At 39.4% G+C, this 26934-nt stretch overlaps 1 protein-coding gene across 2 annotated transcripts in view; it reads right to left on the bottom strand.

The window, feature by feature from the left end:
* Nucleotides 1–26934, bottom strand: part of DPP6 (dipeptidyl peptidase like 6) — a gene marked incomplete at its 5' end in the record, with an annotated part of 551718 nt that overhangs the window by 165601 nt on the left and 359183 nt on the right. For both annotated transcript variants that reach the window (XM_082752737.1, XM_082752736.1), the window contains one exon: nucleotides 5362–5476. In XM_082752737.1, the coding sequence (XP_082608863.1) occupies nucleotides 5362–5476 (115 nt within the window). The remainder of the gene's footprint in view (nucleotides 1–5361; nucleotides 5477–26934) is intronic.

Here is a 26934-nt window from a genome sequence, read left to right as displayed (position 1 = left end):
TGTGGATAATGCTAATCTCAGTCATAGAGCAGAGGAGAAAAATAATTAATTAATAAGCTATCAGTAAATAACATTTTGGTGAAAAATTCAGATTTACTGCCTCTCATCTAACACATAGGCAAGTCAGAACATTCATTAAGAATGTCTGCTCCATTCCTCTAGCCCCATTATAGACTGGCCAACCTCCTTGCCTGTTTTGTTTCTGTGGTACCAATCCTTTCTTTCAAGCTTCTCAACTCCAGTAATGCTCAGAGGCTGCTTGACAGGTCAGGAAGCCTCAGATACCTTTGGATGCCCATCTTTCTTTCCAGTATCCCTGGTACTCAGCTATAGGTCAGTGTCAGATGCTTTTCTCACATGTCTCTTGGGCTACTGTGTGCTGCTAAGTCATGGATTTTTTAATTTTAATTTTAATTTTTATTTATTTTATTTTTATTTTTATTTTTTAAATATCCACCTCTTGGCAGGCCTGATCCAACATACTAGAAGTTCCCATCCCACCTTGGCATGCCAGCTCAGTCACTGAGAAGACCTGAGCCCTGTTCTACCTCAGCAGAGCTTCCCATCCCCAAAAGGCAAGTGGCCAAGGCAAGAAAAACAGGCAGTCTCTCTCCCTTTTGTAAAATCCTACTTTTTTATTGACTAATAATGCACATTCATATGTAACAGTTGTAAGCAAACAAATTACAGCATTGCACAACTGGTCAGTGGATATTTCTTTGCTCTTGCTGAGTAGCAAAAGCCATATTAAGTATACAAGGTGATGTATTTGGCTGTCTGACAGAGTGCTGTGAATTGATGCTATACAATGACTATCTTCAGTACTATCTCTGTCCAAAAAAAAAATCGCATGAAATTTGTAAAGATTTTTACATAGGATTGAGTGTACATTTTTTTAACCAAAAGGTTATATTTGAAAGGAACAAACTTGATGTACACATTCACAAAGCTTTAAACATCAGGAACAGATATGCAAAAAGTCCTTCTTAATCTCACTTTCCAAATAGAGGGGCCCAGAAAACACCTTTTTCCTAAGCAAATTGTCTAATGGCATTTTGGGAGGGATTTTTTTTTTTTTTTTTAACGCAAAACTTCTGCAGAATTGTGTCCTCTTTTCAGCTTTGATATGTATATGTGTGCACACATGCAAACCTACAAACATTTGCACATGTTTATAAAAATACACACACACCTCTGATAAGACAAGACCCATATAGATGCCATATGCTGCAACAAGTGAGCAACTGTCAATTAAGAAAGTCTCAGTCTCACGCTTTTATCATTTAAGTGAATAGCTTCATATTTTTCAAAGGTGGGTGGAATGGCAGGACTCACACACACACACACACAAACAGACTCCTTCAGCGTAGGCAATTGTGGGCATGTAGTGTACTACAGTGTAATTAAATGCAAGCTTCCACCAGCTACAGCTTCTTTTAAGAATTATTTTCTAGAATATCAAGAGATATATAAATCATAGTAATATTGTTTTATTAGAATTTTATAAAATAAGACCTAAGCATTTTCTATCAATAACACGTTGCTATTGGAAGTACAATGTTTACTGAATGTAAATGCTGTTCCAAATTTACAAGCTGCTCTTACAGCAGGGTGAGTGACCTGCTTCTCAGAAACCCAAACCAGCCAGAATTTCAGCATTTCTCAAGCTGAATTCAGAGTTTAAACCTTCTTTAAAGCTCTGGACTGATTTGCAAATATCTTGGAGAGGTACATAAATCCTTTTTTCCTTATCATTAAAAACCTTAATCAGCATCTGGTCTGTGAAACAAGCCATTCCCATTCCCCATTCTACCACTCACTCTTGCATTTTCCAAAGACTGTCCCGAGTTTCAGTTTATGGGGGAAATGTCATTCTGATGATTCACGTTATGGATCCAGTTAGCTAATACCCACTTTATTATAATTATTTATTATTATTATCATCATCATCATCATCATCATCATCATTATTAATGTCTGAGCATGTCTGTGCATACTGCACTATATCCCAGGAATTCCCCAAATTGCTCTCTGTAGTAATTTCATGATGGTCAGCATTGGTTTTACAGCACCTCTTCATTGCATGCCTTAGTGTTGCATTGTAAAACAGTCCTTCAAATCATTGGAAAAATACCAAAAGAAGAATGGTTTCTCAGCCAGGGAGAGGGACAAGATAACTACAAATGAGAAATGCAGAGATGAAATGCAAATATATATTTGTGCTAGCATGAGTGTCAGGTTGCACTCCAGTCTTATCATCAGAAGAAAGACAAACATGTGAAGTAGCCTCCAGCTTTCTGCTCTGACCATGCCAAACCACATCATCCTGCTTGAGAGATTCAGTAGAGGATTTTTTTTCCAATACCACTCTCATACTTGGCAGAAGCTCCCCACAAACATCCAAAAAACTGCTTTGCCTCTTTCCTTCTCTGTCCTCCTATCCCTTCCTTTGCTCTTGCTTCAAATATCCATCACTGTATTCTCAGTTTGATTACCAAAGGATAAATATTTATTCTTCCAGTGAGCTCTTTTATGACAAGTAAGTTCACATTCTGCTTCTCCTTTTGGACAGACTCCTCTCCTACCTCTCTGGGAAGTGCTATCCCCATTCAGGATTAGCAATTTAAAATGTTATGTTTGCCAAGTCATTCTCAGTGTCTCACTCAGCACTGACTGCTGGGCAATGCCTGTGAAATGAGCCTTCCATTACCCTGTGCCATTGCATGTGCTTGTAACAAGCTCCAGGGTCAGTGGCCCAAGAGAAGACTGAGCTCAGCTGCTGCCAAGCCACAGCAGCAACCTAAGCTATCTGATTTTACCCTTGGCCGAGTCTCACCATGAAGCAGTCTAGATCCATAATAATATATATATATATATATATACAAAAGAAAAAACAACAACAACAACAACAACAAAAAAAAAAACGGTACTGAGCTCAGAGGTTTTGTATTTACATGCAGAGGACAGTTCTGAAACACCGTTAAGGGAGAAAAACAAAACAAATTCCACTTTAATAATTTATAAAAAAAATAAAAATATATATAATAAAATTTGAGCATAGAAAATGACTTTGCATTTTCCTAAGTTTTAAACACAGAAACACAGAGACACTTTCAAAAGTGCTATTTGGAGCTCTTGCTAAAATCTTACTAATAACTGGATGATTTATGTGTATACATGTGTTATGAATACATACACAAACACAGAATGTTATTTTTTGTATGTACGTACAAATAAAATAAACACACAAATACAAATATGAATTTTACTTAATGCTGAATGCATACATTTCCCATTCCCATTTTGTACTACATAACATAGAATGTCATAATAACACATATTTACTTGTGTTTTCCTAAGAGAACATTATCTACAAGGAATCAATGTTCAGTATACCTTTTCTGGCTCAGCTTTTACTTGTACAATAGCATTGTAGTATCTGTAGTCATAACAGTCATTAGTGGATTTTGTGTGTCTTTACATAGAAAGGAGAGTAAGGTTCAGGAGAAGTCATAAATGAAGTCTGTAGAAGAGCTTGGAACTGAAACCAGAGATGCTAAATCCTCATCAGATATTCTGACCAACCTTACAATGATATCCTTATTACAGGTGGTCTTGTAAAAGGAAAAACTTGTGACTCAGACTGTCTTTAGTACTGCACAGGTATGTTCATGCTCCACCCCATGTATCCACCTTTATCTATTCCTGCTCTTCAGTGAAAGCTGTACACCTAGTCTTATCTATGCAATAAGAGTCATTGTTAACTTATTGAAACCCACAAGTATGGGCTTAGGAATTCATGCTTCGGCATTCATTTATGAAAAGACTGTAAATACACTTCAAAAAAAAAAGAGGTAACATTTCAATGTCTCATGGATAAGGGACAATTTCATCACTGCAAATAAGTGTTGCTTAATATGAATACAGACCACAGACCATGGCCAAAAATGTCTCAGAGATGAACTGCTATGTCCAAAGGTGTTAATCTGAACCCTAGCAAAAGTAATTTAAAGAATGAGCCTTAATTAAGTTTAACCTTAATTAATTTAATTACTTAATTACGCTGGCATGACCATGTACTACTTGCATTTGCATTGAAAAATTCAGGATAGCATGAAATAAACCAAACATGGCATGACTTTAAATAACCAAAAGGACATCACAGAGATTGTTTCACTTATTTTCCAGTTAACTTTGTGAAGTCCTGTATTTCTTGATTTATCGCTCTCTTCAGTCTATTTTACAGCAGGACTGTTGAATAAGAATTGTGTCAGGGAAGATGGGCTAAATCTGCTGAACTACATGTCAGTTCACATGCTATGAGCTCCTAGAAATTTCTGCCCCACAACTCTAATCTCATTTTTCTACTTCACCACCTTGTGGTCTTCCATTTCCTATGGTTTTATTTCTCCCTTATTGCCTCTTCCCTCTTCTTCTCTGTGCTTCCATGTACTCATCCAAGAATGAAGCCCTTTTCTTCTTTACATCCCTACAGGAGACCTTCTGCCTTCTCTGTTTTGTAGCTCCTAACCCTTTCTGACATTGAATTCTATGTCTTTTCTCTCATTCACTTGTCTTTTCATATTCAAATAACAAGCTTCTTGGAGCCACAAAAGTAGATTATTTCTTCTGTTTAAATAGTCATGGAAATTTAGAGGGCTGTATAAATATGTAATAATCAATAATCACAGTAATCTCACACAAAAATTCAAGCCTAGAACTACAGTAGCTACTGTAAGAGAAGTAAATTACAAAAGTTACATGTGCAGAACTTTGCTGAAGCTTGAAAACAGGACTATCTGGAAGAATCTCTTATTAGGAAGTGACTAATCATTTGATGTAGTTAAGTGCTATCCAGCACATACCGATCTGGAATTGCTTTGTAAAGCTGGACCACTGCAGTCTGACATAAAAATCAATATAGTTGAATGGGAAGGTATTTAGTTGCCTAAACACAGACATTTAATACCACTATAGATGCTCCAGGATTACCCAACAGGTAACAGCTGCAGCTCCACATGGACATGGACTTCAGGAAGTCCCATGACCTGATTGCTGCCCCATATGGGCAGGTTGGACAGGTCTCAGTTACCCTGTCCATCTAAAATTATACTTGCCATCTATGTTTATGAAACCAAGTTTCACCCTGGTACCTTCAGCTCAGTGATCTTGACCTTTGAATCAAAATGTAACACTTTAAAGCAGTCTGCTTAAGAATGGTCTCCAACTCATCAAGCTAAAGAGCAGGAAGGATGATTCTTTTGATGCTGACTTTGCAGTCAGCTTGCAATTCCTTTATCCTTGGAAGTGTAAAATTACAGAAGAAAAACAGAATGAAAGTGACTTAAAGGTTATAAATACCTGGTGTCAGGAGTATAACAGAGGTGACAATCAAGGAGCAGATAACGAGAATAACAAGTAATGCAATCGCAATTCCTTTCCAGTTTCTTTGTGGAGGATTACTCCCCACCAGCTCCTAGAAATATCAAAGGAAAGCGTACATTTAGAAAAGGCACTGAGACAAGGAGAAAAACAACAGAATCTAAACAGCAAAGTATTCCTACAGAATCACACCATGCAGCCGTGTTGGGGCAGGCAGGTAAGCCAAGTACAGTTATGCCACTCTAATACATTATGGTATTAAATTCCTCCTAAATTAGATTAACTGATAAATGCAGTGCACCCCTTGGATGCTCAGCAGTGTAACCCGCATTTCCCACTGCCTCCTTGCATACTGGCACTGGCTGTCCACACCAACACTTAGCTCACTTAAAGGCTAATTTCCTACCTCCCCTCATTAAGTTTGACTAAAGAGCTTTCCAGTAACTTTCAAGATACTTTTATAATAAGATACCAGAGAGGAATACAGGAAGATAAATAATTCACAGGGGCATATAAAGAGATAAAATATCAGAGAAGATATTCCCATGGTGACCTTTTTTGCCTTCCCAGAAAACATCATATCCACTCAATACACCTTGCATTCATTCCCATGTTGGTAAGTCTAAGGACATGAAGATGGATTTAATGTCTAGCATATCCATTATATTTAATCATGGCCTTTAATCTTTACAATAAAAGTTCCATCACTACTCATTGACGAGCTTTGACTTCACTATGCTTAAACCATACGTTCTGTCTAGGATGTAGACAGCACTTCTGTTCTTGAGACAGAGATTTTTATGAAGTGCTGTGTTCACATTCACAAGATCTTAAATATTTATTGCATTTTATCCCTTTCATGTTTTTTTTTTTTTTTTTTTTTTTTCTGGATTTCCCTTATCACTGTACACTAAATGTGAATTTATGCATGAATTGAAGCAGACACAGGAACTGTATGAATTATCCGTGCTCTCCACTTTCCTGGAAGGATGACGTCCCTCCAGAGATCAAACCTCACAGCCAGAACAGCCATCGATGCTTTTCCTCCACATTAACCTCACTGATTTAGGAGGTTTGCTTCATTTACTAAATTATTAGGGATGGCGGGTCTAATGCAGACCTGCTGATACTTCTTTAAAGTGTTTTTTTTTTTTTTTTGTTGTTGTTGTTGTTCCTTTTTTCTTTAAAAACAAACAAACAAACTAGGAAGACATAAAGCCTTATAATAGAGGAAGTGCTTCTGTATTACAATGAAACTATTTAACTCGCTGTAATGTATGTTTATTTATTTATTATTTTCTGTAGTGTGGCAAAATTACCTGAACAGAGGTCAGGCAAACCTCATATGTTTGATTTCAGAAGATGCAGGAAGACATTTTCCAACTTTTTTAATATTAAGAATCCATTTTACAGAAAAAAAAATATAATGCTGAAATCCTCTTCCTATGCATTTGGGGATCTATCCATTACAAAGTTTATAAACCTGCAATGGAGAGCTGGGCTTGAACCATTAGACATCTGAGGTGGTACTTGTGTTCATTAATAATTATAGTTCTGGAATGAGCACAATGGTGCCCATTCTTTCTAGCAAAGAGATGCAGAGGTTAGCATCCCATCATCTTTGTTTTCCCCACAGTTGTACTTGGCATTGTATTTGAAATGCAAAATAATTAGAAGGAATGAATCTATAAACAAATATGAAAAGTAGGTCAGGAGCCTTGAGAAATATAATTTTTCCATCAAGAAAACAATATAAATACTTGCATTTTTATAGCATCTTCAACTTAGACACTTTTACAAATATTAATTAATGTAGTCTTAGACACCTTTATTAGGAAAGTATTACAGTCCCTATTTTTCAGGTGGTGCAAATCAGGCTCAAAAGAAAGTATGTGGCTTTCCCAGAATCACATGCAAATCAGAAATAAAGCCAGGAAAAGAATCCAGGTCTTGTTAGTAAGTGGCAGAAATATGTTTCCTTCCACAGCAGGGCACAGAGGGACCTAACGGGATGACAGGAGAAATGGGGAGAAGCAGCTGAAAAGCCACAGTACATCTGCCCAGCCACTGCCAAACCTTGACAGTGTCTGAAGGACAAACAGGCAGAGGTAAGATGCAGGCAGCACTGCAGGGCTCATGGAAACACCCATATTCCTGAAAATAAACTTCCCCCCATGCAACCAGAAGTTTTAAAATTGACAAAAATAATTCAGGAGGTTTTCAATAAGCTTGAATTGAATCAACAATTTCAGATCCAGTTCAAAAATAAAACCTTGTATTCTGCGAGATTTCCCATGCTCACATGTGCTTAAGCTTTCAGTGCATCAATATTTCCATTGAATCTGCTATCGTATAATAACCCCATTAATTCTTTAGTCATTCAATCAATACTGGAACAAACTCACAATAACAAAGACTGGGGATTTCTAATATGTCAAGAGGAGGAAAAGTTTTAAAAACAATACTTTGGGTTTTAATGCATTGCAAGAAAGCAGAAAGGAAAGATTCATTTTGCTTTCAAAATTCTGTCAGAAAGTTTTCCTTGATAAAAAGCAAGGAGAGATAAATGGCATTTCAAAGAAAGGTAAACATCTTTATTCAGCACAGGCTTGGACAGCAGCTTTTTTGTTCTCAGTCATTTGAAGTCTCTTTTGATGAAATCACTTGCAGGAAATCCACATGCACACAGTATCATATACACTAGCACTCATGGCTTAAGTCTTTCCTACCTGTATTTCTGTTAATTCCGGAGGGATGCTGCTGCACCACTATGACCAGCCTTCATCTCCAGGAGATTACAGACTCGTCACTGATCCCTGATAACCTTGGCAGCAAGCTCCCAGCTCCCACCCCTTAAAAATAAATTCCTCCACACAGACGTCAGCTGCCTGTTCACATTGCTCAGGAAAGCTGGCTCTAGAAGTCAGGAAGGTGTTTAATTAAGCCCTTGTCAGATACGGATTCAAGTACATAAATAACACTCTTGAAGTGGCACCTCAAAGAGTTTGTTTCCAGTGTGCAGTACAAAGGCATAATTTGCTCATTCCTGAAAGATCCTAGTGTGCAGATGTAAATACAGAGATTTGAACCAAACAGCAGATACCCCTTGTGAACCACGGCTGTTAATTCTAAAGATACTATTTTGTCTTTAATACCAAAATCTGAGCATATTTCACATATGAAAATAAACTAAGCATGCACAGTTTCTGCTCTGATGAGATGATTCTACTAAAAAAAGTGTAGAAGAGAACATTAAAATTAAGTCAGTTGTTTGTGAGAGTCACAAGCCCTCTGCTTCTCATGAAGAGCTAGCGCAAAGCCTGCACAATATCTGCAAGGGAGCTAAAGACCTTCAGCCTCCTTTTTCTCCTTTTTCCTTTTGCATTTTTTTTTCAACCCCCTTCTCTTTCTTACATAAAACCTTAATTGTTTCTGGATTAGGAAAGTAAAACAGATGTTACCACAGGTTTTAAAACAAGCACCCTTCATTGATGTTGCATATTACAAACTGTAAATGTTATCGCTTTCATCTTCATTGATGATTGAAAAATAACGCTACCCACCTGTGAAGTTGACTTTGAAGCCATAAATCCAGACATCTATGGTATTTTAAGACTCTAAAATATGGATCTATGGTGACATATTTTCCTGCCTGTGAAAGAATCACTGCACTGACATGTTATGGATGAAAGCTGGATACACTCCAATCCAAGATGCTGTCAACAACCTTATTTCTGGCATATTTATTTGAAACCTGCCAAAAAGTCTGTCTGCATGGTGACCATATTACAATAATATAACAGTTTTTTGAAACAAAAGCTCATTCAAAACTGTTTTTTTGTTTGTCATTTATTTATTTTTAATGTTATGTCAACATAGTTAAATGGAAGGAAAACAATACACATATCAATCGTCAATCATTGGTATTATTTAATAAAAGTTATATATCTTAGATCAATATTTCTGAAGTACCAACAGTGGGCAGGCCATGGTTCACCTCTTAGTCCTTTTCAACACAGAGACGTCACTTCTACATTTCAAGAAAGGAGACTGAGTGTATATCCTATCTGGTATTATACACTTACAGACTATACAGGATGCATAAAACAATCTACATCTGCTGGAAATCTCCCAGTGGCATTGCTACTCATGCAGACAGGAAAATGAGCTCTCCTCTCAGTTATGACAGTGTAAATCAGAAAGAAAAATAAATAAATAAAATACAAATGGTATGAAACAAAAACAGGTGTGAGATCTTTGATTGGCTTCAGAAGAGGGGTTTACAGGAGTGCCTTTATATGGTTTCTATATCTGCCATTCTTGCAAACTCTGCTTCCTGAATTTTTGATTTTCTTCTAATTTTGAGCTAAATAACATGGGTATGACCTGAAGTGCTACACTGAGACTCAGTAAACAAAAAAATCTTCCAGCAAGACTTTCAGCACATAGTTAATTGAGGAATATGTATTCTACTTCATCTTGTTCTACTTTATTCTAAATTAAACCTTGTGCCTGATGACAGAGCATGATGAATGTAATATATCTGGCAAGTCAGCTCACCAATTTCCAGCCATGGCTCAGGATAAACACATTGCTCAGCAGTTAAGGTACAGGACCACTGGTGTCCCCGTGACCTTCAGCAGAAAAATAATCTTGCTGTTAATCAGTTCTTTATAATACAAAATTGCTGCAGATTATAACAGCTAAATAGTATTAAAAATGAGATGAGTAGCCAGTACCCCATACTGACTGATTATTAACCTTGTGTTGCATAAAGGAAATACTAATTGCAATTATAACAGCAGCAAACTCAGTGTAGCAGTGTTTACAATAGGAGGTTTGCTGAGACCACTGGTTATTATTGATGATCGATACTGCCCTATGTCTCCTCACACCCCTCCACCTGTCTGTATCCTCTGCTTAAATTTTAAATGTCTTAAACTTATGAGGGAAGCTGTTTGTGTGCAGGACTCATTCTTGGTATCCTGCCTGGCAGAGTGCAGACCTCAATCACTAAAGTGTTTAGGCAGTATCATAAGACAGGTAAACAATAATAAGCAAGTAACCGCATCTTTCTCATCTCTGAATTCAAACGGAGGTACCTCTACTGGACTTTTGTTTTCTTTCTTATCCTTCTCCCCTCCAGTTGCCTTCTCAGCTTCTGCTGTTGACCACCCCGAGCTGTACTCCAGTTGAAGCTGGATGCCAAAGAGCAAGCGGTTTGCAGATAGGCTCAGAGAACCTGAGGCTACAGCAAACTCAGTTGTTGAAATGCTAAAGTTGTCACTTGAAAGACCTCAACAAGAGGAAGAACTTGGCCTGCTTTTACAAACAAGGCATGGGATACACCTGGACTTTCACAGAAAAGTCCAACAGAACAATTTAGAGGGATAAAAACATCCTGTGTGTTGCTGTGTTGAAAGACAGCTATATTACGTTTTTCTTCAGCCAGAAGAACTGGCTAAAAAAATGTTTTTATTGATAGGGAACAATGACTTTGTAACAGTTAACATTGTTGCTCTCTACTCCACAGCACCACGAGAAAAATCTTCTACCCTATACCCATGCAACATGCTATCCCACCCTGCATTTATGTGAGGCTCTTTTACCTGAAGCCATTCATTTTGGCCCTGTAGCTACTTCTCCTCACAATTTGCTGCAAAGTGCACGTCAGAAAATACTCTGAGGCTGGGCACTAATGGAGTGTTTGAGGGTGAGCAAGGAAAAGGCTGTGTCTGTAACACTCAGCCCTTTGTAAAAATAAACCCTGCATGTTTTATGCTTTGATAGAGCTTTCAGTCTTGCATGTTTATATTACAAAGGCAATAGGAGAAAATGAATGCCATCTGCACATCACGCCTAACTGTTAGCTCTAACAGATGACGGGTCTTCCACAGTTTTAAAGCAGAAGGCACCAGATCCTCAGCTAGCATTGACTGATGCAGATCATCGGCTCCACTGGAGCAAAGCCAGCCTGTGTCAGCTACAAGTGCAACCCAGTGCTACTTCTAAATTAAGAGAGAAAAAAAATCTGTAAAAAGATCTAAATACAGTAATATCTGGAATTCCTATTTGCTTTGTACTGCAGAAATGGATATTTAACAACTTCCTATCATTTTTATGAGCGCTGTGATGAAATGGTTTTGGAACCCCTCCAAACCTAACAGCACTAGAAGATTAATTTAGCATCTCTGTATCTTGAACTGGCATCTCACATGACTTTGGTACCCAGGAATAGTAACCCTGCTGCAACATTCTCTTAACACCTTACCACGCATGAATAAGCAACATTACTACTTAAATATTCTCCAGTTATGCCTAGTGCTTACGGACAGTGAGACAAAGAGGCATTTCCAAAGTCGGTTACAAATGGGGAACATGGAGTCTGAAATTCTGCCAGGAGCATGTTCTCAAGGTGATAAAATTTCAAGCTGTGAACACCAGCTGGGCTGGTTGCACGAAGTATGGCTCCAGACAAGGACATGGCCATCTTCTATCTCAAGCCTAGGAGAAAGGAGGTTGTAATAATTGTGCATGCGTATAGCAGAATGTATGTGATTTGAGATACATTTAGTAAAGACTTGTGATGGTCCTGTTTTAATATCTTATTAATCTTCATTTTCCTACCTTCAGCTTCATTCATCCACCATAACCTAGATGTTTTTATAGTTCTTGGCACAGTGGGACAACCAGTCCTCTCAGGGGCCCTTAGCTATAATTCAATTAATAATTAAAGATCTATTCCCAATAGGGACAAAGCCCATAAAATCAATAGCATTTCTTTGATTTTATTTCAGTGTTTGATATAAGCACATATATTCGCCCACTAAAACTAAAACAAACTGTCTGCTAGGGTGAAACATCTGCCATGGCACCAGTAAAACTAGGTTTGATGTTTAGGATTTTATTCCATAAGAGTCTATGTTTCCATCAGATCCCTGAAAAGACTTGGCAAGCCCAAATGTTGCAGATAATATCACTGATCCCAGGACCCCTGTGTATTGCAGTGTAATCTTTGCTCCAGTTTTCCCACTATAATGCACTGAAAGCCTGGATTCATCCAAACAAAGCAGCAACACACATAGAAGCCTTGAAACAGTTCATACCCATGCAGAAATGAACTGCAAAAGGTGACATTGCCAAGGCATGCTAGAATGTCATCTCTCCACTTCTTTAGGAATTATAGTCTCAGGAAAAAGGAAAAGAAGCTTCTTGGCAAGGTTTGAGAGCTTGGAGAAACCTCTGCTCATATGTCACATCCCTCAATTCCAACCAAATGCTATTCTGCTTACATTTGTAAAAAGGCAATTACAGTTTTAGAGAAACTAAATTTCAGGAAAAACAGAAAATGCCATTCAATTTATGACTCTGAACACCAAGGAAGAATTTGTGATAAGAGAAGTGGTGAAGTGTTTAATCTCCCTGGGTAGAAATACAGCATTGCATTAGAAATTCTGTTTAGTATTATATTTTACTAACTTCTAGGCTTTTTCTTTTTTTTTTTTTTCCAGTAATTTAATTTGTAAATAACTTGTTTCTGAATGGTACTGGAAGTAAAACATGAAGTGAACAAAGTTTAATTCCTAAATAATTTATTTTGGAACGATGTGAGAAACAGCCATGAAAACAGCAGAGTTTTGAGGTCACCAAGCTGCAGAGACAGCTGGGAAATACCAAACCAGTGGGTACAAGGATGGAGGCGGGGAGGGAGAATGGTTTTATCATTTCATTTTGCACTCTCCTTGGGTGTCCATTAAACTCAGGATGCAGAAATTGGTCTGTGTGCTAAGAAAATAAAAGTTATCTTGTCAGGTTACTTGGAAATAAACCTGTGATACAGTGACTATTATGTGAATATATGCGTGAATTAAAATAGGTAGGGACTGGAAGAGGGTAGATTCCTGTTTGGTCAAACCTTGCATAACTCTTATTAGTACTCAAATATTCATGCATGTTTGTGGTAATTGAAATAAAATGAAAATAAAACAGAAAGAAGAAGCACCTTCAATACAACCAACCACACTACACCAACCATTGTCTGTCAGTGCAAATTTAGATAATTCAGCTGCTTTTTGCTCAAAATGTCTTTTTCTCACCATTTCCTACTGGATGATGGTGGATGGACAACAAGGGTGCTGCAAGGTGACGGCTTCCAAACATCCTGTGGCTGTGGGAGCATTTGGCCAAAGCAGGTCAGAGTCAGAACCAACCTCCCATGTCCCATGTAGGTGAACAATAGGGACAGACCCAGAATAAAAGATGACATGGGGTGACACTGCAGTGCCAGTTCATAACTTTTCCGGGGAAAGAACGTTTGACCAAAACCCATAATAATGAGAATTCAAAAGTAATGAAAACTAACTGAGCCTCTCTGGTGAGATACAATGTAAAATGTTTTTACTTACTGAACAAAGAAAAATGTCCAGGCAGGAGATGATAAAATCTGATGGGTGCACACTAAAAAATTCTCAAACTTTAGTAAAAATATCACATATTTCTGTCCTCCACAGGATTTGTGAGATGTGCATTCTGCATAAAAGTCAAGTTTAGCAGAAATATATATATATATATTTCCCTTAAATAAGTCAGTAGTATTCTCACAAGAGATAAAAAGTTCTTCCCATTTTAAACCAGAATCTGTCCCTACTGAAGTCAATAATAATATTTTTAGTAGCATGCTTGAGTCCTTCAGTCTTTTCTACATAGCATAAATTAATCAGATTATGATGCTGTATTTCTCAACTGTCTGAGCATCCTATTAAAATTATAGTGTAGGAGGCATGTAAACTGCCAACTCTGGAGTTATTCTGGATGCTAAAATTCACAGATTATATTTATATTTTTAGAGAATTTTTATTTCAAGCCAAACCCTTTTACGCATTGTACAAGATAACTACATCACATCCTCCTTCCCAGCATAGTCCCTGGCTCATTCTGAAACACCAGCTTTGATGTGTCAGTCCTGGGAACATGCTGTGAGCCATAAACGTGCCTGGGAGCATCCTAACAAAACACATAAATGATTATGGACGATTGTTTGGCCTCTGTGTCCCTTCAGGTTAACTTATAATATAAAGTCAGACCTATACTCCACCTAAATCTCAAACCCTAAATCAAATGAGGGCGTAAAGGCCTTGCAGAGGGATCTGGACAGGTTGGAGAGCTGGGCGATCACCAACCGCATGAAGTTCAATAAGAGCAAGTGCCGGGTCCTGCACCTGGGACGGGGAAACCCTGGCTGCATGTACAGACTGGGCGATGAGACGCTGGAGAGCAGCCTAGAAGAGAGGGATCTGGGGGTCGTGGTAGACAGCAAGTTGAATATGAGCCAGCAGTGTGCCCTGGCAGCCAGGAGGGCCAATCGTATCCTGGGGTGCATCAAGAACGGCATCGCTAGTAGGTCAAGGGAGGTGATTGTCCCGCTCTACTCTGCGCTGGTGCGGCCTCACCTCGAGTACTGTGTGCAGTTCTGGGCACCACAGTATAAAAAGGACATGAAACTGTTGGAAAGTGTCCAGAGGAGGGCTACGAAGATGGTGAAAGGCCTGGAGGGGAAGACGTACGAGGAACGGCTGAGGTCACTGGGCCTGTTCAGCCTGGAGAAGAGGAGGCTGAGGGGAGACCTCATCGCAGTCTACAACTTCCTCGTAAGGGGTTGTCAAGAGGCAGGAGACCTTTTCTCCATTAACACTAGTGACAGGACCCGCGGGAACGGGGTTAAGCTGAGGCAGGGGAAATTTAGGCTGGACGTCAGGAGGGGGTTCTTCACAGAGAGGGTGGTTGCACACTGGAACAGGCTCCCCAGGGAAGTGGTCACTGCACCGAGCCTGTCTGAATTTAAGAAGAGATTGGACTGTGAACTTAGGCACATGGTCTGAACTTTTGGGTAGACCTGTGCGGTGTCGAGAGTTGGACTTGATGATCCTTAAGGGTCCCTTCCAACTCAGGATATTCTATGATTCTATGATTCTAAGCTACGGCTCCCAGCTCATGCCTAATTCTGCAATACTTATTGTTCAGGATTATTTTGTCTCCTTTGTTCACATAACAGGCAAAGGACATCTGTTTTATTCTTTTTTATTATTATTATTATTTTATTTTATACTTCCACCCCTCCCCCCTTTTATTTTTTCCCTCCTAGCTGACTTTGATGAGCCTGTCTTGGATGCTGAGGCAGAGCAGACCCCACTGTGCTTCTTCCTCAAAAATAGTTATGAGCCCCATGTAACATCTCAGCTTTCCTAATGGATTTTCTCAGGCTTTTTTCAGATATCTTTCTCAAACCTGAAACCACTTCATGCATATCCTGATTTGATGGACATGACTTTTTTTTAAAAAAAGTCTTAATTCCCCCGGCCCTTGTCGAGCCCCAGCTTAGGAAAACCGCAGTTTGACGAATTACAGCTCTTTGAGAGTGGCTCAGGCTTTCGGCATGAAATGCAAGCAGACTGGCTCAGTACCGAGTGCTGCTGACAGGCAAAGTGACTCCAAGGTCTCCAAAGGTTTACGAGTCTTATGCTTGGTCTGGTTTAATTGATTTCTATTTTTACCAGGGTTCTCACTGCGCATTACAGAAAGCTTCACAAAGTCATTTATTTTCATTTTCAAAACTTTCTGGGCAATAGTAAACACAACCAACAAACAGCAAGTCATTTTTCCTTGGGAAAGCAAAATGCCAACATTCTTTCCCATACTGTGCTGTATTAGCTATGGCACAACACCACAGGAGCAAGACTTCTTGTATTGAAAGAATTATTTTCTTGCTCATTTTTCATTTGAAAGAAATATCCTTAATTCAATACAATTCTGAGACTAGGCAAGTGAAATACATAATAGAAATGAGACATCCATTTTCCTACTCAAAAACAAAACAAAACAACAACAAAAAATCTGAAGGACAGAGACTGTATTTATTTTTATTTTTATTTCAATTTTTTTTGTCCCCGAAGATCTATTTCACAAGGGTCACTGCCATCCAGCAGCATAGCCACTGCATCACTTCAATGATTTTTAATCTCCCTGCACAATTAATGTTAGCATCTTAACAGCACTGACAAAAGTGTCTCTTCTCCTAAATCATGCTGATGGTTTACCTGTGTGTTTTCCACTGGCTTCAAACTCTAAAGTTGCCTCTGTAATTAAATTTATCTCTTTCATTTTGTTACATTCTCACTTGTGATGTCAAAAGTGAGAAAGAGTGGGTTAAAGAGGTTCCCCTTGTATTTGAAACAGAAGTTAAGTGTATGAATATCACCTTGGTTTGAACATGCTGTAAGGGCTTGAAGAGAGAGAAATCTCCCAAGTAGACACAGTGACATTTATGTGGCAGTTTCACTGCATCCCATGAAAAAGTGCTTCAGAAAGAGGAAAGGAGGAAGGTGAGTGACCAAGAAACAAGGAGGTTCATTCCTCACCCCACTGACCTCTTACTCTCCAGAAGTGGGGTTTGGCTTCTAAACTTCAGAGATCCAAACAGGCCCAGCAAGGAGAGAGGGCAATCTAATTTCCCTAGATTGCTGAGGATCTTCAGATCAACTTAAGATTAAACACACCTAAGAAGGTGTCTTCATCTTCATCATATCTTCATATCTCTGCCCATCATACTCACCTTGTGAGACTTAAAGACATCCTGAACCCAAACAATGGTGCAAAACCCCTTCCGGTATGGAATTCCTTACCAAGTACCTCATTCCCCCAGAACTGGCCAGGGGGTTGTCTGCGTGAAATCCCTCATTGCACCACACATAAACTAATGTCCTCAGTGATGTTGAGATCCCTAATTCTCTGTGGCTTCACCAGGAGTCAGGCACAGAGGTGCTTCTGAGGGCATGAGCCTTGGTGCATTCATTCTTCTTCTCTGCCTTCAAAGATAAAACTCTTCCATCACTACTTTTGAGCTCAGAAGTGATCAGATATGTAGCAGCAGGAGAATGCAAATGCTGTGAGCTGAGGCATTGGTATTTTTAAAGAGGGATGAACATTAGCACAGCCAGGTTATTACTTACTGTGTGAAAAATCTGTCCAGAGCAGAATGAGAAGTCTACTAATTTATATACTCTACATATGCATCTCTCCAGTAACTAGATGTTACAGGGATCATTTTTCTTTGACACATACCATAAGGGAATGAAAAGGTTAATGTAGTGTATGTGAGTGTATTTTAAAAAAATCAATTTAAGGGAATTTTCTCTACTGTAAATTAGGCCCTGGCTGGGGAAAACCATAAAACTGAAATTAACAAAAGGAACAAAAGAATTTAATTTAAAACTACATCATGATTGTATTACTCATTGGTGCACACACAAAAATCAGCAACGTGCATTTCATTTTTATATTTTGTGATTATAAAAAAGGTTATTAGCAGTGAAATATAATGTTGAATCATAATTAGAAGCAGGACTCTCAATACTACCAGCTTGCACTGCTCAACGTTTTCTGTAATAAAATATAAAGTCATTTTGGTTAGAAATCCCATCTGTCATCTCCCTTCACATTCACCAGATCATGACCCCTCTACCTCCAGTTGCACACACTTCTGTATACTCAGAAAAAGCAGGATTTGGCTTCTGAACTCCAAGCTTCCTACTTGACAGAACCTTATGTTGGCCTAGGTACAGACAGAAAGATACTAAAGGGCAAAAATAATCACAGAATCACAGAATCATAATGAAGCTATTGGACTCATGGTACCTGCACAAAAGATCTCAACAAAAGTTTCAGGTATACACTAATCTTGACTAACATTTAGAACAGAAAACCTTAGTTGAAACCTAATTTTTTCAAGATGGCTGAACCAGAACCCCTAAATTCATGGCAATGCCTCCATAATTGTAGTTCAGGAAAATGGGGCCCCAGAAATTATATGTGTGGGCTCTTGATTCTCCATTCTTTCACTTGCAGACTGTGGAATCCTCTTCCACTCATGATGGCTATGCACCCAGTGCCCTCTTTCCCTGGAGAGTAGAGAATACCCAGCAATATGGTGACCTTTATAGTTAGTTACAGTAAGAGCAAGTCCTCCAGGTTACACAGCTCCAAACAGTGTCTCCCCAACCTACCATCAGTCACAGCCTTTGTGCTCTTCTCAAGCAACATTTGCTGTCACCAAACTCAGAACAGAAATGCGGCACTGAGGACAGTAAGACTTTGTGAAATGCTCTGTGTCAAAGAAGAAAGGATATGGCACAACGGATCTGTGCTCTATATGCCAGCCATCATGCTGGCTGCCAACAAATAGCAGTGACGCCGCGAAGGGACAGACAGGTGTATGAGCTGGTCAAGATAAGTCCACTGCCTTATTTTCCTTCTACTGCATTGACATAAACACTTGTGCGTTTAACAGCTGTTCCTTTGGTCCATCGCTCCCTGCCTCTATAGACAGCAGATAACTGATGTGAAAGATCTCAGTTATTGAATGATGAGGGATGAGTACTCAGCCATTGCCAAAAGCTGCCTCGAGGAAGAGAGGACAAGGCTGCTCTGCTGCTGGCATTTTTAACTCCCCCAGTGCCACCCACACTGCTGACCAGGTCCCAGTCTGCCCTGCCTGTCCTTTCATGGTGGCAGGGGATTTTCTACCTCTCTCCAGGAATCCTTCACCTGTTACCATATAAAACAATGACTACAGTCTCTTTGTCAGATCAGCCTACTGTATAACATTTATCCTCTCGCAATTGGTCTGAGCTACTAAAGAAGAGAGTGTCAAGTGCTAGTCTTTTGGTTGTCAAGATAAAATACAATGTCAAATTCCACTGCTTCACACACACACACACACAAAGGTACTAAAATATTTCAAGTCACTTTTGTCATTCATTTGAACTAAGGGAGTGAGGGAAGCAGGATCAAAAAAAAATAAATAAATAAATTAATTAATTAATTAAGACTTCCACAGATTCATTCACTACATTTTGTTGGTACAGCAGAGAAATATATATGCACATGTAGGTAGTTTATTTTCTTTCAATTTCTTGGCATGGGGAAGCAGACCCTCACACCCTACAGATGTTCCTACTTAGCTCTGTACCAGAAGTGAGTTGTCTTTTGTCCATTAGTTTTCATTTCCGAGGAAATGAGAAACAAACCATCCTTTAGTGAGCTGGATGGAGCTGGACCTTGCAGCAATGCCTTGCCAGGTGGATGGTTGCAGCCCTCACGGGCAGCCCCAGAGGCAGCAGTGAGCTGCAGTGGAACCTCATCTCTGCAGCTAACCCCCTCCCATATGGTGAGAGAATACGTCTGGAGTGAATAATTAATGAAAAACGTGTCTGATTTGGAGAGCAAAACATCAGAGGAACTGCAGAAGTAAAAGCCTTTTTTTTTTTTTTTTTTTTCCCTCAATTTGTGCTCACAGTGGAAAGAGACCCTTAAATCTGACAGCACACCCTGATGCCATGTGTGCTTCTGACAGCATTTCAGATTGGCAGTTAGCACTGTGATACATGTGCCCCACATCCCCAGTAGCTCACAGGGCACCTGAAGACATGTTGTTCTTGAAACGTGGAGACTAGTGTTGCAAACCTGCCTGAGAAGCTGGGACAAACACTGAGGCAGGCTGCCTGGGCTAAGCTGCAGGCTGGTGCAGCCAGATGCATGGGCTCAGGACCCAGGTGAACTCATTTAAAGCCAGGGCTCGTGGCAGTGACTGCGAAGCAGACATGCTCTCATTTACTTTTTAGTAGGAGGAGGATGGAGGAGGAAAAAGCTATATGTTTTATGACCTCTCCTTGTTAGCAAGAAATATCTTTAGGCTGTGCCTTAGTGCCTGACACTTTTGTGCCATCTTAGAATTAGAGAAGAAAAAGCATTGCTTTTCTCTACATATTTTGCCTTTATAAAATGTTGCTATCATAGCCTCATAATGTCAAATAGAAAAGTCATATTATTTTCAGGAGATGTCACAGCAAACTAATGGGGCGTTACAAACCTTGGATTTTTTTTCCATTTTTTTTTTTTGCATTAATTTAACAACAAAAAATCAGAATCTTGTTCATTCTCCTACACAACACTTTGTGACAGATGTAAGAATTCACAGAAAAAGTATATCCCACTTCTCCCTTAATTTCCATCTTAATTTCCATTTTCTTAATGGCTTCATCACTATTTGTGATTTCAGTATTTTTTTTCCCCACCTGAGAGGGAGAAAAACTCTTCTGGGGAATAGGACAAAGAACCGGAATCTGCCTGCTTCAATAACAAATATATTAAAATACATATATATAAAATTTCAGGGAATAAGCAGAGTTCTACTTCTTCCCTGGGGGTCTGGTAACATAATTCCAGTGATTCTGGAAGTCCAGATGCAAGTGCCACCTGAGGGAGTGCTCTCGGCATAAGCTACATGGTCACACAACATATCTCCTTCGCAGGCTGGAGACATAAAGTGGAAAACAATAAATCTTGCAAGGTCTTAACAAGCCCTGGTGTACCAGGCTGCACTACTCAGTCAGCTTCTAGAACAATAAAAAATGTCTGGCACAGATAGAAAAGACAGCTTGAGGCGTGTGTCAAATATCTTTGTGAAATTACAGGAGGCAACTTAACCTTTGTCCTATAACTTTTCATGAGGAATGAGAACATTTGCCATTCAGGCAGGAAGTCATTATCCCCCATGGGAATAAAAGATGTCTTGACATCCTGATCCTTTGACAACACAGCATCTGAACCAAGGTGCCCGCTGGAGACAAGTCCAAGAAACCTCTGCACTTGGGTTCATGCTGAGCATGAACTTCCCAAGAGTCTCCTATATTATATACCATCCATGCTTTATATACATCATAATTATATCTTAAATAATTTCTCACTTATATTAAAAACTCAAATTCCTAAAACAGAAGGTGCATCTGATGCTAAAAGACCTACATGGAAAGCCCAAATGAGAGAAATGGATGAAAAAGCTTTATGTATATAGACTCTTCCATGCTTGTACTAGTTCAATTTTCTTATTCTGAAGTATTCCAGTATTCCCTCTCCCCATCAGTCACCCCCTCCATGGCTTCTCCTCCAGGCAGAAGTGACTAACCATGCATGGTGGGAGCCCTCATTACCAATCTAGTTTTTTATCCAGTAAGTGACAATTTTTTAACTCAACTTGGTAGCGATGCTGACCCCACTATTTGGCATTGACTCATTCACTCTAGTAGTAGAGATTTGTGGGAAAAACAGCAGATCTATACAAAGGTAACTAAAAGAGTGCAGATTTAGGTTAGCTATTAGTCCTTCACTCAGATTGAAGTGAGGTCCTGTCCCAGGCTGCCCAGAGGAGCTGTTTCTGCCCCATCCCTGGCAGTGCCCAAGGCCAGGCTGGACAGGGCTAGGAGCAGCCTGGGTTGGTGTGAAGGGGCCCTGCCCATAGCAGGGGGTGGCACTGGACGGGCTTTATTACAACAATACCAAGAGTAGTTTGTTAGAGACCATTTAGACACTCAAATGCCCTCAGTTTCACTGTAGGCAAGGTTCCCAAACACCTTTAAGAATTGATGTCCCTCTTCCTAAACACCTCTCTGTTTGAGATAACCTGTAAGAGTTATATTTCCATGGGTTCCTTGATCACGTCCAGAAAAATATAATCTCCCATGAGGTTTAGAGGCAGGTTTAGAGAGGTTTAGAGGGAGTAGTCTTCGAAGCAGAGCCATGTAAGGGTTGGCTGGCCAGGGCACAAAGAAACGGTGGAGCTCCATGTATTTTAGCCAGAAATCAGCACTTCTTCATTGCCCAGTCAGGACAGGAGCATTTGACTGGGCTTGAAGAATGTCATTAGGCATGTTATTCATTTGCTGCTGTTCTGCACTGGAAAATGAATTCTCTGTGTATTTTATTAGCTCCTGTTATGTGCATGAGTGGATATCACGTTTAGTTCTAGCTTACCACTTTCATTATCCATTGTTAAAACATTTGTTGCGGAGGGAAGAGGAATCCCATTTCCCTCTGCTGCAGATGGGATGATCACAGCAGTCACGGCAAACTGCCTGAGCATCTTTCACTGAGCCTGATTTGGCACAGATCACTGCCACGGGTGGACGAGGGATCAGAGGTGGCAATGCTTGACCTGTCCAATAATGGGGCTGTGCTTGGAATCAGTCTCTGGAAAAATGCTTCCCATGTCCATTAGGGATGACATTTACCTTAGTCCAGATGGCATGCATCACCCCCATGTGCAACATTTAAGCTATGAGTTCAGAATGTTGCTAATGTGTGGGGATGACATGTGCAGCTCTTTATAACTACAAGTGTTATGCTAGTGGGCATACAGGGACTGGTATTATTTTTTTAATATAGTTTAAAGGAAATGAGAACAATTAAGCAAAGACAGAGAAAATTGGTAACTTCTAAAAAAGTAGAACATGACTATTACAATTGTTTGTTGTTTGTCTGCCTTTGTTTTATTAAGTAACCACACAGTGTACCTTAGAGTATTGTTGATTTCTTCATCTAAATATCATTTTCACACAGCATAATATGTGTAGCTCCTCAAATCAGTAACTGTATTTATTACTTCACTAAATCCTTTTGGTACCAATTAAGAAATGATGCTACCAGTTAACGCACAATACTACTCTATGGCTTTTCTGCCTCCTTTCAGGTAGAATGTTCTCCTCTATCCACGGGGAAAAAATTGCTGGGAAAGTGCAATGGTTTCCTTCATACCCTCATGCCCCTGGGGACTGCTCAGCTGCCGATGAACTCAGGAAAGCATTTAATGGGATGCCTTTCTCTATTTGGGAAACAATTTAAACTTGTGCTCAAGTCCCATGGACTTCAGTGAGATGCAGAGTTCAAGCACTTCCTAGATCACAGAATTTCACAGAATCACAGAATTTTCTAGGTTGGAAGAGACCTCAAGGTCATCGAGTCCAACCTCCAACCTAACGCTAACAGCCCTCCACTAAACCATATCCCTAAGCTCTACATCTAAACGTCTTTTGAAGACTTCCAAGGATGGTGACTCCACCACTTCCCTGGGCAGCCTGTTCCAATGCCTCACAACCCTTTCAGTGAAGAAGTTCTTCCTAACATCTAGCCTAAAACTCCCCTGGCTCAACTTAAACCCATTCCCCCTCGTCCTGTCACCAGGCACGTGGGAGAACAGGCCAACCCCCACCTCGCTACAGCCTCCCTTGAGGTACCTAAAAAGAGCGATAAGGTCACCCCTGAGCCTCCTTTTCTCCAGGCTGAACAAGCCCAGCTCCCTCAGCCGCTCCTCGTAGGACTTGTTCTCCAGGCCCCTCACCAGCTTCGTCGCCCTTTTGATGTATGATTTCCCAAGCACTTGCCCTACAGGAAAAGGCTCAAGACACAGCATAGCCTTTTATAACATGGGCACTTTCCCTGCCAGGAGGATGCCTGCCCTGTGCACAAGTTGCTGTGTCACCTCTCAATAACATCCTACCCTCTCTGTGCATAGTGCAGGGAGCTGAACCCACGTTATGGGTGTCTTGGTCTCTAAATGGATCTGGTCCTTAATCAGAGAAGGGATAGAAAGGATTTTATGGGGCTTCACATGATGATGGCTCAAGAATATAAATTATGAGATGCTCAATATGTTGTTTTTGTTAAATATAGCACTTCATCAACATGGCTGAGTATATCTTGTGTTTTTCTGCCTTTTAGTCATTTTAATAAATCAGGTAAAAATGATGCCACTGTATAACCATTACGAGAGAAGATTATCAGGAGTGACATATAAGAAAAAAACAGCCTGCTACTGCACACTTCAAAAGACAAAAAAAAAAAAACAGAGGTGTTTACAAGGTTGGGTCAGAAAACAGAATCTCTAATTAAGTCTTGGTGTGATTGATACTGTAGATTTAGCCACTCCATTATACAAGGCAAACCAATGAAATAGTAATATGTTTTCTTGTCTTGCTTTAGCCTGCATCTCAAGGGTGCCTATAAATAGTTAAGCAGTTATATCAGAATTCACCATTTTTTTTTTTTTGAGAAAAATTAAACTTCAACATTGCTATCTGTGATATAATGACTTACAAATCAGTGTATAATTAATCTTGATATTAACTGCATACCCTTGTGGTCTATGATTTATTATGGGCTATTCATCTAACTTCTTCTATGGGTATTACTTCATGCACATGTAGTCTAATAACTTTCTATGCAGTAACAGGTGTTACTTCATAATAATGACATTAAAATTTTTGGAAGAAACACTCCTTATATCAATTGATCATACTCTATTTTCATGTCTCAGTGGACTTGGATAGTGATTAAAAATTAAACCTGAAATATGGATCTTACACTTCTGTCTTCGTACCAACTCTTTTTTTTCATCACATTTTTCATACCCTACTTTTCTTCTTTCTAAACTATGCCATATACGTAGTTTACATACCTGCATATACATATGCATAAACTATACCATATGCATAGTTTACATATACATAGTTTGACATACCTGCAGCCCGCAAACACACACCTATATAGAGAAGAAAACGCGATGTATTGCTTTCACTTTTCAGACTAGGAGTTCACTGAGAGGTTTAAATATTTCTACAAGCAGCTCAGCTAACAAGATTCTTCTGGACCATGCTGTAACACATCACAGTTTACAACCATTAGTTTGATATTGTTTTGTAGCTCTAAGTTGTCTTTCACCCTGTGAGAACTCCAACTACTGCAAGACAGAGGTGATTACTTACTGATAGCTGCTCTGATCAGAGAAACAGTCCCTGAAATGACCAGCCAGGTCCTTGTATCTAAGGAACGCTCCCAGATAGAACTAAATAGGAAAGCCCAGGACAAATCAAATAATTTTTAAATGCTTGGAGACAAATATAAAACAAAGTATTCTTGCAGCAGCCAATAAACATATGGAGGAACAAAATTTAATGACCACAATTGACCTAACTATTAAAAAAAAAACCCTCTATATACAAACATCACTTTGCTCCACTCAGATATCATTCCTTCACAGAAGAATAGCTCATTTATGGAATCCTCTAAATTCAACTAGAGAGGTAAAGGGATGATTGCATAAATTGGCAATTACCAGAAGAAATGCTGCAGCTTCTAAAGATCATGTTTAGTTTGTCATTGAGCTGGGGAGGGGAGAGATGAGCTGCGGGCGCTGATGCACTCGTATGTCCACAACAAATAAAAGAGTGTCCATCATTGTGCTAATAGCTAGATTTTCAATTTGTCAGCAGTCTTGACAGTGGATGCTAAAAGTTCCTATCAAAACTGTGACCTCCTTGTGATAGAGACTGTCCAAACATTACACGAAGAGAGCTTAATTATAAGAAGCAATGTTGACCCTAAAGCCTCTGCTAAGCAAATCACTGTTGACAACCTGAAATGTTTTAACATCATTAGTGTACCTCTGAGACAGCCAGCAGCTGAAAACCCTGATGTTCCCTAACATTGTTAAAGCTCTTTTCCCAACCCTGTCATAAGGAAGTGCATCCAGAGCCTCTCTACCTCTATATATTGACACAGTGTCAGAGAACTAATTTGTTTATATGAATCAAATTCAGGTGAATTAGGATGTATTTCAATAAATGCTGTCCCTACAACCAATTCCCATCTCACAACAATGCCCTGAAGCAGATCCATACCTAAAATTGCAGTACTCCAACCACAGTGAAAAAAAAAAAAAAAAAGTCTATTCTCACCATAATGTTCCTGTCTAAAACAAGATTGTTGTTTAGGTGCGATGGATATCTACTTTGAAGCAGACAATGAGCTACCATGTGGGTGCAGAAGTTAGGAGCAACCAGTGCAGCACCAAAGCCCATTCAGGTGGCACAATCTCTGCCTGTTGTAGTAAGTGATGCTTGTGGTTTATCAGCTTAGTGGTCTGTGTTCACACACACAAATCCATCTCTGGGGCCTTAAGTTACTCTTGGTGTTGAAAAACTATTCAATTTCCAAATTGCTGGGCAACTCATGAGGTCATATGGCAACTTCATGCTAAGATAACTTCTGTTTTCACACGACGCCTTTAGAAAGTGACTTGCCATGTGCTGTCACTGTGAATAGAAGAAAACTGTTGTAGCCTGGTCTTCTGTTATCAATCCTAGCTAAAGACCTAATCCTGTCTGCAAAATTAAAATACACTTCCCAAAACAACAAAAAATAAGCTTTTAAGTATTAGATAAACAGATATAAGTTAAGAATAAAGAATAAGAATAAAGCTCCACTGCTACTTCAATGAATTTCAGGATTAAAGGAAATCAATATACTGTGTCATATTTCTGCAAAACTTTATCTGAAATATAACTTGATTTCTCATTTCTACACAAAGTTTAAATTTAATTCTAATTTTTAATGCCAATATTATGATATAAACATTAAATCAAGCAGTAAAATACATTATCCTGCCATACTTTCTTTTTACAACAGGTGGCCAAGCACTGAACTGACCATTTGTGGAGCTCCAGAGGCAGCATCCCTGGCTCCAGGTGGAGACAGCCCAGCTGGGGTGGAGCAGCCTCTGCCTTTTATGTGATCAGCCCTGCACTAACAAAATGAGCTGTTAATGCTCAGTATTTCTGAACAGCCTTGTGCTGTATGTAGGAGCTTAGTGACTTCTGCCCAGTGTTA

The sequence above is a fragment of the Aythya marila genome (assembly GCF_965140915.1).
Source record: "Aythya marila genome assembly, chromosome: 2".
NCBI lineage: Eukaryota > Metazoa > Chordata > Aves > Anseriformes > Anatidae > Aythya > Aythya marila.
Note: the sequence above shows the minus strand (reverse complement) of the source record. Positions and strands in the feature narration are given on the sequence as shown.